The sequence below is a fragment of the Impatiens glandulifera genome, chromosome 5 (genome assembly GCF_907164915.1).
Source record: "Impatiens glandulifera chromosome 5, dImpGla2.1, whole genome shotgun sequence".
Lineage (NCBI taxonomy): Eukaryota > Viridiplantae > Streptophyta > Magnoliopsida > Ericales > Balsaminaceae > Impatiens > Impatiens glandulifera.
The window spans coordinates 722,868-738,438 of NC_061866.1; the positions used below are offsets into that span (position 1 = coordinate 722,868).

A 15,571-nucleotide genomic window follows, 5' to 3' on the forward strand; every position below is an offset into this window, starting at 1 on the left:
GGGTTGAATTAAAAATATAAAGTGTTATTAGCCTAATTGGTTAAAAAATTGTACTTGTTTTGTTAGGTTGCAAGATTGAACCATACCTATAGTATTTTTAATTTTATTTTTAGCCGTTTTAAGTTTATTGGGCGGGTCAACCCACAATCCGACCCAAATATTCATTTACTCTCACATATATCCAAATTAACCACAGCTCTCGACCCGACAATCCGGACACTTTAAAAATTAAGCATCATTATATATATAGATATGGGTTAATCATTATTTCTTCAAATTTTCCATGAAATCTCAATATAATTCAACACCAAAAATTTATAAATTACAAAAGAAAATTAATAAAACTAAAATATAAATATTATATAATATCATAATAATCAAAAAAAGCTTTTTTTTTTTTTTCAAAAACACATAAAGTTATCAATAGTAAAAATTTATATATAATTTACTTGTCAAAATATTTAAAATATCACTTTGATCATTTAATCTAATTATGACTAATTATAAAAATTCTCTAAATTCAAAAAAATCGTCCATCAATAAAATTAAAGAGTTCACTAACTAACCGCTTATATCGGTTCTTTAGTATTGAACGTTTAAATATATCAATTGACCCAAGCTCATCGCACTCTTAAAAATAGAAAATTGGAATTAACGATGTTGTATTTAGTATTTTTTTTTAAATTTTCTATCATAGAAATTGAAACAATCCTGAGGAATCAAACCATTGGAATTAACCCAAATACCATTAAAATTTTGATTAGACCTAACTCGATCTAACTCAAATAGATAGATACATACAATGGACTGAGGCCCAAAAGTACAGGTAAATTGGGCTAATGTAATAATGGGATAGACCCGACCAAAGATATCAATTATCAAGTTATTTAATATATAGTTTTGCTTATTCTGATAGTTACTTGTAAATTAATTAACCTAATTAAATTTAACATTTTGCAACTAAATAATTTATAACAAAAAAATGATACTACTCAGTAACATTAAAAATTAAAAATTACTAGCTATTACATGTAAATATATAATCCCTTTATTACCCCTAGGACAAGTGACAAACTAGCTAGGAAATAATTTGGATAAATCAAAAACCACACTACAAGCTCATCGCACTCTTAAAAATAGAAAATTTTAAAAAACTCAAGCTGTATTGAATTCATCAGCATAACCTACATATACAATAATAATAATAATTATAGTACAAATTAATTTCCCTTTAGAAAAGGACCATCAATCCATGCACCTTGATATGCTCCTAGCTTTGTAAGGATCAAATTAAAACGCATCAACTTTGTCCTTGACGTTGCGATTGACGAAAAGTTCTAAACGCGAATCTCCGAGTCTTAAGGAGTATGCAGCTCTCTTATACTCGCCCCATGTAAATGGTTTGTAAAGGCTAGGCTTGTAAATTAATGAAGACATCTCCGGTAGAGGAGCAATCCATGCATCGAGAGGTGGCGCCCCAAAATACATCATTGACAATCTAGGTTTTGTCGAAATTGTTGCAATCACTCTATGCCTTAGGGCCGGAATCCTTCCATTTGTCATAGCCTTAATTAATTCACAAACGCAATAAAAAAAAAAAAAAACTTTTTAGTAAAGAAATTAAGTTATACATTATAGTTTCATCAATTTATTGTTAGTTTGATAATTAACTTGTACTGACCTGTAAAGAATCGCCAGCTATTACGCAAAACTCGGATGGACTTGGAGGGACCGGTACCCACAAACCATCACGGGAACATATCTCAAGCCCTTCTACATCGTTTGATCGGAGGATGGTCAAGATCTGGGGATCGGAATGCTCACCAAATCCAATACGAGAATTCGTAGGTCGTTGATGACAATCTAGATGATCGAGTTTTGTCTGAGGGGACCATTTCTTATGTGACGGGTAATAATTGAGTCTAAAAACGGAGTCACTCTCACCATCCCTTATTAAACGACTAAACACCGATTTATCATCTACTCGAAGACCCTTTGCGGTTAGATCAAGAATGTCACATGCGAGTTGTCGCACTGCCACCACGTAATCATTCACCACATATCTGCATCAACAATAAACAACATTCATGGTGTTAGTAAAACATTAAGCTCGTAACAAATAGGGGTGACCAAAATGGAGTATATTAGATTTAATTAGAAAAAACATAAGAAGTTGGTGGAATATAATTAAAAGTGTCACTATTAAGAAGCAAGAAATAAAAGACAAGTAGGTCATTCCAGCTAACTTAGACTATATCTAATTATTTTCAACTTATGAATGGACTTGGAAAGTGAATTTTTATTATAACAACCTTTTTTTGAGATCCCAAATAATAACTATATTATTATTTTAATTACAGCAACTAATTTTGGTCACAAATTTCAACTTTGACTATATGGGTTTCCGATACTTTAGTCAATCCCGTGTTAATTTAGGAATTTCTTCCATCAAAGTTGAAACCATTTGCATTGCACGTGTATTTTATTTGACTGCTTTTTATCCGATATATGTTTATTTATTTAAATAAATTTGTGTTTATATTTTATTTTATTTTTAAAGAGATTTTATTTTTGGTATGAAAAAATTATAGCGATCTCTCACCACAATATGATCCCTACTTTAATTTAGGATAATTTAGCCAGTATATTTTAAACTTTAAGAAAGGGTTTAAAAAATATATAAATTAAAGATTTATTATAGAGCTAGTAGGAAGATTGGTGCATAATAATGCGTGGGTTTAATTTAGTGGTCCTATGGGTTGTTAATTAATTAAATAATTAATTAATTAATTAGTAGTAAATAATTGATGCAAGAAAGTCAATAATAGCCTCAAAATGAGTGTTCGGGTCATGTTTGTGCTAGCTGATTTTCTTATTTAACCTTTTTTATTTTATTTTTATTTTCTCATGGTTTGTTTGAATTGGATTTATTTGAATAAACCAAAGGTTTATTTAAATTATCTTGTTTGGTAGAGATTTTGAAAATATGATTTTATTTTTTTTAAAAAGAATCAGAGAGAGTTAATATAATAAAAATATATATTTGAATAAATATAAAATATTTTAATATTTTTGTTTATAAATTATTTGATTAAATAATGATAATATCAATATATATATTTATAAAATCATTTAAATAATTTCTGCCTAACAAAAAAAATAAAATCAAATAGTACATTTCATTTGTCCTTTTGTCCTCAAGAAATATAAAATAATAAAATGTATAATTTCATAATATTTGTATTAGTAACTCATTAAACTACTTCGATGGCAATGATACTTTCTTAAGAATAAAAGATTGCATGCTTGATTCTTACTTGGCAGTCTTTAAGTTAAAAAAAATGTCATGATAATGTTCTTTTAATATTTTATATTAAAAATAATAAATAAATAAAAACTAAACTAATAACAACAAATTTCCAGCTTTCATATTTGTTAAACGAGGGATTCTTTATTATTATTATTATTATTAAGAAAGCATGTATAATTAAAAAAAAAAACTAATCTATTATATATCATTATCATAATATCATTATAACCATTTAATTTAATTTATTAATTAAAAATATCTTTAATAATTTCAAATTTTCAAAATTTCAGATAACTCATTTGAAGGGTTTTTTTTTTTCATAATTGGCTAAATTTGATCCATAATATTAGTTATATAAATTAATAGTCTTATATATAATACTATTTGTCTTAAATTATTTTATTATCTATTAACCAAAACTCTTAAAAGTTATTTATCTAAATATTTTTAATAAACAAATATTAATATTTTTTTCATAAAAAAATATAAAGAAAAGAATATAAATAAAAACTTATCATTAGCATAAAATAAATCAATACGCAAGAAGACATTATTTTAGGACAAAAGAATCTCAATGAAGCGAAAAAGGGATATATCAACTACGAGCAAATTAAATTGAGATAAATTAATTATTACTAATATAAAATAGGACGGCAGAATGGCCTGCCGGCCGGGCGAGAAACTAAAAGGAAAAATAGTAATGTTGAATTAATAAAAGGGTATAAATTTAATGATTATATTATTATTACGTCCACTTAGCTAAAAGACTAATTGATCTAGAAATATTTGACTAAATCCACTACACTTACTAATAAAACCCATTTCCAAAACTGTTGACAATTCATTCAGTCATGTCTATCCCCCCTCCCCACATTTCATGGAGAAACAGGGCGGTCCAATTTGACCCATTTTGTGTATGAAATAAAGAAAGAAAGAAATAAATAAATAATATTACCTGAACTTTGAAGGGTTTGGGGAGATGGATTTGGATCTCTCAAAGATCATACTAGGTTTAGTATGGAGAAGAAGATACTCGAGATCACCCTTATCACCATGAAAGCCAATGTTCTTGCAGCCATATCCAAAAGGGTTGGCTGGTCCAGCAAGTTGCTTATCCCAATCTGGTTTGGAGAAGAAATCGTCTGCTTCCTTTTCCATTCCCGATATTATCTCGTTGGAGACTCCATGGTTAGTTACCTTAAAAAACCCATATTCTTCTAGGGCTTCCACTATCTTTTCCGACAACATGGGTTTGTCGAGAGAGAGATCAATGGTGGGAATTCCCAAAGCTTTTGTCTTTTTGGTTCGGGTCGACATGGTACTTGTTGGAATAGGAGACGACACAACCATGGTTACTTGTTTGTTTGGAAGGGGTAGGGGAAATCACGAGTATTTATAGTGGACAAATGGAAGGAGAGATAGAGAAAGTGTATTTTAATTTGTGATTTCATTGTAGAAAATGAATGACATCAAATCGACAGTCCACCTCAGAAAATTATATTAAATTATTAATTAATACCCACTGGCCAATGACTATGAATTTCCCTTGTGTCAATGTCGTCGTAGCCACCTAAGAAAAGCAAACGGCAATTAAATCCAATAACAAACTGCTTTTATTTAGTCATTTACTATAACGATATTTAATCTAGCTAGCTAGTTCAAACAAATGGAGCCGTTAATGGAGTAACCTAGGTACATACTAAGTAACACACCCAATTGATAAATTTACTTCTAACAACAAATTAATTAGCTACATTAAAATAAAAGATAATTCAAATGATGTTTGTTTTTTTTTTTAACTTGTAACAACTTATATGTCACAACTTAATTTGTATTAATAGTTTTTTTCCGGTTTTTTTAGATCATCACGAGGCAAGGATTAATGAAAAAACGTCTTACCTTTCAAAATAATTAATCTAAACCCCAAATGTATCTTCAACATTATAAACAATGTCTTGTTTATTTAAATAATCTGTCATAAATGAGACTATGAAAAATTAAGTTATTAATTTGATGAAAATATTAAATGAGAAAATTAATTTTATAAAACCAAGCAATATAAGAAGAAAAAAAGGGTTTACTTTTCCTACAGGTGGATTATTTTGAAATGAAATTTAAAGATTTTCACCAATAAGAGCAGAATTTTTTTTGATAATAAACTTGACCTGAATGATGTGTTAAATTTTGAGTGCATTAAAAATATAAAAGAATTCTCCTATAAAATTTTCAATTCACTCAAAACTAGATAAATCATTACTTTCAAATTTTTGTCAAAAATTTTCCTCTGTATCATTTCTCATTGCGGAAGGAATAATCGTGATATCACATCATTGGATAAATTAAAAGATGTCTAAGGGAAGAAAAGATAGATTTATTTTTTCAGTCAAATTATACTACATCATTCCTATTCACACTCATTCTCTTAAATTCTCTTTCTCTATTATTTCTCATATATCATACATAAATATGAGCTTGACATTCTTAACTTTGATGGATGTCAAAACTAAAGCGGGATCGTAGGTCTAGGTTATAATTATTTTTGAGAGGTACATTCACTACTAACTAAACTCTCTTATTTTAAGTAAGTGGGTATGATTTGTATGATCGATCTCAATGGTTTCTCCATATGTTTTTGTATGAATTGTATGCTAGTTTTTGTGCTTTGATTAGTTGTGATGATTGTATCTTAATTTTGAATCTCGTGACCATAATTTTATGGGTGATTTATTTTTATAATCATATTTTGATTTGTTTATTAGATTCTGAATCAAAAAATGTTTTTTTTCTAGGTTTTATTTTGATAGTAAATGTTATATATACATATATAGTTAATCCCCAAAATTATTTTTTTGTATTTTATATATAAATGTAGTTGAATAAATGATAAAAATGAAATATATATTGTAAGAAAAAAAGGTGAAGTAATTAAAGAGATGCAAATATTTAATTCTTACTATTATTTGAATAAGCGTAATCCTCAAATGCATAATATTCATAATATTATTATGATATCTTCTAAGATTCATTTCTGAGAAGTTGGCTGAGTCGGTTGAGAGTTATCATCTCTAGATAATCTATGAAAACTCAATAATTAGTTTGTACAACACCATTACGTCTCGTGTTTTTTGACCTTTGTTTATTTTTTCTTTCTAATTCTAATGTCAGGTTTATTTGTTGTGATTAAATAATTTGTTGTCATTTTTTAATATTCATGAATTATTTAAAAAACAAATAACACATAATTAATTATCCGCTAAATAAACTTTGCAAGTAGACCCGTGACCGTGAGCAATAGTTAATTAAAGCGTGCATGCATAAAGTAATTAAAAACCTTAATTATATAGAGTTGAATTAATTATTAAGCACATGTATGCTGCAGACAGTTAAAGTTAAACACTTGGTTAATTAATCTTTCACTAATAATTGTGGGAAAAAACTATACACAGCTGTCCCTTTTATTGCAACCAATCATGCTAGTTAACATAAAAATAGTAATTTCCATTTCATCCCTTAATATATTTAATTTAATTTAATTTAATTTTAACCTAGAAATTATAATCTAAATACAATATAAGTAATGCTTAACAAAATATATATATAATAGTTCATAAATTTCATAACAAATTATAATCATTTAAATTTATTAGAATAATTTAATTAATGTAACTATGTATATACTAGACTAAAAGTTGATTTGCTTGATAGAGTTTTTCATAGTATATACATTTATATATTAATTTAAAATGAGAAATAATAATATTTATCATTCTCTTTAATATAATCTTTTTTTTTATTGTCAGAGGAATGAAAAAAAAAAAAAAGGGAGGAAGACCTCCCATTAAAAACGGATGACTACATCTGAATGTAGTCTTTTTTTTTTTACTATGTAATCTCTGTTTTTTTTAAAATGTATGAATGTTAATAATTAATTTTTTTAAGGTCTTTAGATTATTAACCTTAATCATAGTTAGAGTTTATCTAATTTTAATTTCAGACTCTCCTACTTTTGAAATTTTAATTAAATAGTTTTAACCGTTTTTTAAAAAAAAATATCATATATTAGGATTAATATTAATATGTAACTTACGAAATTATTGTATTCAAATAGATACTAAAAACAAATGTTTGATATTATTTTGAATAAATGACTTCAAATTATGTCATAATGAAGTAATTTTAGAAGTAGCTCCTAATTAATTAGTTCAAATTATGAGTTCTATTTGATTATTTCTATGATCCCCATTCTTAATTGCTTGCCAAGTGGCTGCAAACTAGAGCTTCAATGTTTGGTGGTCCAATAGAAATAAATCTAAACAATAAGTACTCTATGAGAATTGCTAAGTGCCCAAGTACAAATGCAATATCCTAATTTTCTCATTTCAATAATCAATCAAATCCTTTTCTGCCACGACTCACGACATAATCAATACAATTCCTATAAAAATAATTTTTTGGTATCTGATGAATGAAGCAAAATATTATTATTATTTAAATTTAAAAAGTTAATACGATTAAGTAGAGCTTTAGTTCTAGTAGTGGCTGCTATTATTTGATATTTAAGACTATAATTCATATGGAGTGTTTAAATATTTTGCATGATAATTTTCCGAATATAATTATTGATTTATTAATTTGTTATATATATATACATATATATAAAGGGCTAAATTGGAGGCGCAGACAAAATTAAAGAAATTCATGGATATATATATCTTAAATTTACACTATTAAAATTTTGAACTCGATCTGCTAATAATTTAAAATAAATTAACTATTTCTTTCAATTTGTAGATTAAATATTCACAGTTTAGGGATTTTTGGAGTAACAACTATATTTAATATAATCAACAAAAAATAATTTATTTTATATAATTTTGACCAAGTCAAAGTAGGGCATCTTCTGATTTGGTTTTGACCACGCGAGGCATCTTGTTCGCACCAATTACCAAACAAGACATAAGACAACAAGAAGAAAAGTATTAATTAGGAAGGACTTTCATCTTAATCTTAATGGGAACATATTAAATTCTCATTTTACAAATATTATTATCAACTTTAATGTTAACTTTTCATGGACAAGCTCAATCAAACCGCTTGCATTCTGGTTGTCGACATAAATATATATTTAGTTTTATTATCTTGCAATAAATGTGCAAAACATATGGAGTACCATATTTGGAATCAATTGGGTGATGTCAAATTCGAAAATGGTTACAATATTTGTTCGAAGTGTAGCTACCAAGGTTAATATGATTTATTTCATGAAAAAATTTATCCTCTCGTTTTGTTTGAAAGATTTTAGAGAAGTGTGTATTTTGTAAGGTGTGGATGATTTTTCCATATTATTCTATGAATTATTGTATGTTGTTTTTGTGTTTTAATTGTTTTTGTGTGTTTGATAGTGACTAATTTTATTAGTGAAAATTTAGAATTAGAATTTGATCTTCTTTTAATTGATGCGTATTGATTTATTTGAAAAATTGGATTTCAATTGAAATTTGGTTATTCACCGTGTACGAGAATTCTCGCAAAGCATCCATTCTTACTATAATTTATAGGTGTTTTTTTTTTTTTTTTTTTTTTTTTTTTTTTTTTTTTTAATCTTATTTGGTTTGTTTGTAGAACTTTGGACTGTAAAATTTATCAATATTTATTTAGGTTCTTTTATAATAATTTTTTTTTTGTTAAATGTACATTTTTTGTTTTGTTTCTTAACACATAAGCAATTTATTTTTAAAAATTTATTACCTTTTAAATGCTACTACAAGATGTTGAGTTTTATTTATAATATAATTTTTTTTTATATTACAGTGGATTGAAATTACTTTCTATCAAGTTCCTAAATTTATTCTATATATACCGGAACGGATCTAGGTTGGTTTTGCCTACCCCGAAACAAAAGACTTTTTTTTAAGGTTAAAATTTGACAATAACAACTAATTTATTAAAAGTTTTTAATATAATTCACTATTTATTTATTTAATTATTAAAAAAATATTAAAATTACATTTATCCACTCATTTTATTCAGAATTTTTTCGTTAATTTTTTTATTCTATCCAATTTTTTTTTCAAGCCCACTCAACAATCATGTATAATTTTAAATATATTTACTATAAGAAAACACTTGTTGGACTAGGCATATGGAAGTATTTCGATGTGGCTAATTATTAAGACTTTTGAAGTATGGGAATGGTATGAATGGGATCTTAAGATTTATGATGAGAAAAAACAAATTAAACGAGTGGACTTTGTGAGTGTAAAATTAGTTGGCATGTGAGTAAACAAGACATAGTGTAAAATGAGACCATTTATTCTTGACCATATATATTGTAAGTACATAATGGTCAAAAAAAGATTAAAGAGAAGCTGTTTTCAACTTTTGCCGCTGTCCAACTAATCTACATTTGTTTTCTTTCCTTTTTCTAGAAAATAAAAATATAAACTAAAGCAAAATCTAAATTGAGAAAAAAATGAATTTACAATAAAATTAAGAATACACCCTCGATCTATCAGAATCCATCATTTTTTACTACTATTTTTGTTTCCCGAAAATAACAATTTATTTTATATTATCATAAAAGAAATTAGGATAAAATAATATAAGATAATGTTTTCATATAATATATTATTATACAAAAAATAATATACTTAAAACTTTTATAAAATATAAAAGTTTATAATATATTTATAATATATATATATATATATATATATATATATATATATATATATATATATATATATATATATATATATATATTATTATGTTTATTAGTGTTTGGTTGGAACGGAGTCGAGACGGGGAACACAATATCATCCGACTCTATCCCGTTCAATTATCGATCAAATTGCAGAAAAACCTTCCCAAACAGAATAAAATTGGATACAGTATGACGAATTATAATTGTTCTATTTAATGAATCGTGTACGTAAAAGGTAATAAAATTGAATGATGAAAAAAAATATGTAATAGAATAAGTGTTAAACTTTTTACAATTAAATAGAAAAGAGGGACTTGAAACATAAATATGAAATTTATTTTACAATCAAATCTCATTCATAATCTCAATCAAATATGTTAATTTATTTTAAACATTTTTAACCATTTTAAAAGTTTGAGTGTAACTACTTATAATGGTTTCGAATATACTGTCTCACATTCCGGTCAAAGTCTCTATCCCACCTTCCAAAACGATAGAATAATCTGTGTTTTACTTATTTTTACTCTATCTTATATCCATATTTTATTTCCCGAGAGTTAGTTGCTTAAATGAACTCAGTCATCCCTCCAATACAACATATCCGACCTATTCTTCTAAAGATATTCAGAAGACACACGAACTTCAGTACTCTATAACGGCCTTGGCGTTTCATGATTCTAGAAATATCGATTCACATTCTTATTTACTGAACGCAACTTCACTCTTTCCAACAAATTTCATTGCGGTTTTTGGTATATTGAGTACAAAAAAAGATGTCTCATTCTCTTGCCATTTCACAATTTCTCTATCCTTATGCACATTTCTCAATTTCTCTTTCCAAAAGAGAAAGAAGAATGGTTTGCGAAAAGTAATGAAAAATACAGCTACATAATAGTTTTGTTTGAAGATGTCTTGTTTAAGAATATTAATGTAGAGTTCAAAGATGATGGGAAAATGTATTCTTCAAAACAGAACGCTTTCCCAATTAACTGAGAATAGGAGATGAGCAAAACAGAATGAAATCAAAACGATAATGCAAAATAAGTTTTAGCGTAAAAAACATTTCTTCTAATTGAGAGTAAAAAACCACGGGACTAGTCAGACCACTTAACAATCAACTATAATCAACAATGTTACAAACATGGGTTCACTCTAGTTATAATCAAATTAGAGTCACTAATTAATTGTATCAAGATCACACAACAATCTTGACAAATAACAACAAAGAACAAAAAGAGTAAGATCAACCAATCTTATCAATTCTGCAATTCAGATTTCTCTTCAATTGACTTAGAAGCCTCAAAAAACAGATCTTCACCGTTCATAATATAGCCCCATAAATAACCAACAAGTGTCAACGCTTAAAGTCGATCAAACAGTGCAAACTCCGACAAACGTAAATCTTCTCCATCTACTACCTCAAACCATTGAATTTGTTTTTCAGTTTGATCGTTGTTGGTGCCTATCAAATTAGAAGCAACTGAAATTAAATTCATTTTAACCATTTTCTCATTACTTGAGTGGGAACAACCTCGTCTACCTTGTCGATATCTTCAATGGTATATAATCCTCCATAAATACAACATCGCGACTACGAATAAGCTTCTTATTAACCAGATCAAAAAAACCGATATTCCAACTCATCTAGTTCTTAACCGACAAACACACACTTCTTGGTCTTGTCTTCTAACTTTGACCTCTCATATTTGAGAACATCCACATAAGACATACACCTAAATACTCTAAGATGATCATAAGAGCCATTTTACCACTCAAAATATGGTTTGACACATTAAAGTCAAAGGAACACATGGTGTGAGATTTAACAAATGTTTCATTATACTCAATGCTTCACCCTAAAAGTGTTTTGGCAACTTTGCTTGTAAAAGCACACATCTCACTCTTTCAAATAGTGTCATATTCATTCTTTCAGCCATCCCATTTAATTGTGGTGTTGTAAGATGCAATTTTTGTGACAAATACCCTATTGTCGACAATACTCATCAAAATGTCCAATGTACTCTACCCCGTTATCTACTCGAATACATTTCACATTTTTTTCTAAATTCCTTCTCAATTAAGGCTTGAAACAATTTGATTGTGTCTAGCACTTGATCTTTCGTCTTCAATGTATAGGCCTAAATCTTTTGGAGATAGTCATCAATGAATGTTACAAAATAGTATGTACCACCAAGTGATCTTAACTTCATTGGCCCACATACATCAGAATGCACAAAGTCTAGTAATTCTGATTTTCTCTCCCTTTGGATCAACCAAAAAACAAATAAGGAATCAGAAAACTCTAGATCTACTCACTCTCTCTCTCAACCTTATTATGTTAACAGAAAAAGATCAAAAAATATATTTATACCCTAACCCGTTTTGATAATAGAAAATTCTGACTCGTTTTCATAATAGAAAATCCTAACCCATTTACTTACCTAAAAGATAAAACCCGACCCAATGACAAGAAACACCTCAATAGTGAGCCCCTTTGTTTTAATCTCCTTTTTACGGAAATATTTTAACAAAAAAATGTAGGGTATGATATGTATCCAGGGTTGAAAATTTACTCTCCTACATCATTTCCCCACACTTTATTTGGAAAATAATATTTCCCACTATATCATTTCTCATATTTGTTATTTTTATGTCAATTTGAAAAAAAAAATTGGGCTTTTCTAAGAAGATGGTAATTAATTGTTGTCGAAATAGGGATGGGTCACTTGGACAATCACTTATTATTTTGCATATACAAGTGACCAATTCCTTGTTATTTTGCCTATACATCCTTCTTAATTAGTTTAGCACGGTGGCTGATATCAAACGTGGCTATTGTTGGTGTCAACAAAATGAGGGACTAGTCTACCTTCCCCATCTCCAATGAAGTGTATATTTTCATTTCAATATTGATTTAGATATAAATGAAAATAATGTTACCTTGATTATATATATATATTAAAGTGAAACCAAAGACAATGATCGATTCTTTATATTTAGTATCCATAATTCAAAAATAAACATCTTATTCTAGGGTTTGCACAATGTTAATGGCTATTGTGACAAGCTGAAAGAAATCATGATTAATTTTGGTTATGGGAGATCGTGGCTTGGTCAATTCATTGCCGAAAGAGCGTTCACAATTCCAATATGTAAGGATGGCTGCATTTCCAGTCGACACTGACTTTGTGAAAGCATTGGAGTTCAACTGTACCACGGCTAGATGAAGATTATCTATTATATCCGTGTACTCCACATCACAAGCGGAGAGGCATCTTTTGGCGGCAGGGTCCTCCGTGGTTCTCATAAGAGAGGAGATTTGATTGAGGTTGGTGATGGCCTGAATGAGCGACTTCTCGAACATGTAGTAGCCTAGTCCTTTCACATCTGAAGTGGCCATGCGAGAGTTTGCACGGAAAATGGAGATACATAAACTAGAGTATTTAGTTTTCTGACAAGTATCGTAAATCAAATCCGCAGAAGAGTACTCACAAAGGAGAAGAAGAAAAATCGTCGTGAGAACAATACTAGTTGATTTCATCATTTCATAAATGTGAAATTAAGAAGAAATAATGAATAAGAAGCTGAATCAATTTGGTTATGGAAGTTGTGCATATGGAGGATTATATGAATCAGATTAGTATATATAGATGGAAGCATGAAGCAAAAACTAGTCTATGCATAAGGATTTAGAAAATCTATAATATAATGTTTTCATAAATATATATTTATTTTTAAATAGTAATATATTTCTATAATATTTTCCTTCAAGAAAGTAAATAGGGATGTATAAAAAATTGAACTAACAATATATACATTTATAATATATATATATATAGTCTCTTAATGTTAGTTGTTTCTTATTTATATTATTTTAAATATAAATAAATTCACATTTAACTACAAATATTCTAACTCATTAAATAACATTTGTGTCAACTTTAATTTAATAGATATCTAGTATGAATGGAAAACATTTATTATAAATAGGGATAAGCATTGAGTGGATTAATCGAAATCCAATCTAATCCGAATCCTAAATATTAATTTGGATTGGATATTTCGGATTGAATTAAGATCGAATCGGATTGAGTTCGGATTGAATTAAATCGGAATGGATTAGGATTATCCAAATTATCCAAACTATCTAAATAAAATTATATTTTTAATTTATTTTTCTTTAAATTAAATTTCATTTCAATATAATATATATTTTATTTATCATAACTTTGACAATGATATTTATTTTTATTTTTATTATTATTATTTTATTTTATTTTTTTATTTTTTTCAGATTTAAATTTAATAAGAATGAAAAATTCGAATTTAAAAAAAATATATTGTTGACTAATTTCAAGTTGATATATATAAATATGTTTTAGTTTGGATTATTCAAACCATTTTCAATCCAATATGTATCCGTATTAATTAGTAAAATAGTTTGTATTACGAATTGAATAAATTAAGTTTGGACAAAACGGATTGGTTTACCCATTTGTTCACCCCAATTATATATATATATATATATATATATATATATATATAAATTTCACATCAAACATTCACAAACATGTTAACTCATTAAATCTCTTTGAGTAAAGATTTATAACATTTGTGTTATCTTTTTATTTAATGGTAAAGTTGAAGATTATTATCTCTTATCAATTAATTTTCAAATTTTTAACTCAATTATTAGATTTCTTCTTAAATTATAATATATATATAAAAGTATAAGATATTTTTTATATATATGTTTTAATATAAATATTTTTAAAGTTTCAGTTTTTTTAATTATTTTTTTATTCAATATTGATTTAATAATATATATTTTAAATAATATAAAGGCTTTTTTTTTGTTACTGAATAATATTATAAATTAAATAATAGAAATTTATGAACTATTTAAAAGCTTTAAAAAATTAATTCATTTTATTTTACTTTATTTCTCTCTCTTACAGATTATTAATAATTTTCTTTATAAATTTATAAGATTATGTATAAATATCATTTTAAATATATATATATATATTATTAATTAAATTATTACTTAAAATTTAAATTATTTCAACTTATTAAAAAATATTTTTTAATAAATTTGTTTTATATTTTTAAAATTTAAATAAAATATTTTTTTATTAATAACATTATGTTAAAATTGTATCAAAATAAAAAAATATTTAATATATAATATTATTCATATTTAGTATATAATATTTTTGTATGTTTATTTATTTATATAAAATATTTTATTAATTAATTTATATTTATGTTAATTTATCTCAGTTAATATTATTTATAATTAGTATATATTATTTTTATTTTTTAAATATTTTCAAAGCTTTTAAAAAGAGTGAGGAGTACTCTTAGGTGAAACGTTTAACCTCTATTAACACTCTAAATACAAGTAAAGTATTCAAACGGGTGAAGCGACGCGATTCACTTTCATTTAGAGCGTTAATATAGGTGAAGCACTCTTCATCCGAGAGTGCACTTTACTTGAAGTGTTCATGAGATATAAGTGAAGCACGCTTCATCCGAAAGTGCACTTTACATTTGTG

General features: G+C 26.7%; 2 protein-coding genes across 2 annotated transcripts; both read right to left on the reverse strand.

The window, feature by feature from the left end:
- Positions 1-1,283: 1,283 nt before the first annotated feature.
- Positions 1,284-4,660, reverse strand: LOC124940351 (gibberellin 2-beta-dioxygenase 2). The gene is made up of 3 exons (XM_047480864.1): positions 4,266-4,660; positions 1,682-2,063; positions 1,284-1,566 (listed from the first exon to the last, which is right to left on the reverse strand). Exons 1-3 carry the CDS (start codon positions 4,658-4,660, stop codon positions 1,291-1,293), a joined length of 1,053 nt encoding a protein of 350 aa, XP_047336820.1. The 3' UTR covers positions 1,284-1,290.
- Positions 4,661-13,038: 8,378 nt separating this feature from the next.
- LOC124937775 (putative invertase inhibitor) lies at positions 13,039-13,413 on the reverse strand. Its single transcript, XM_047478093.1, has one exon. It carries the CDS (start codon positions 13,411-13,413, stop codon positions 13,039-13,041), a length of 375 nt encoding a protein of 124 aa, XP_047334049.1.
- Between the last annotated feature and the right edge of the window lie 2,158 nt (positions 13,414-15,571).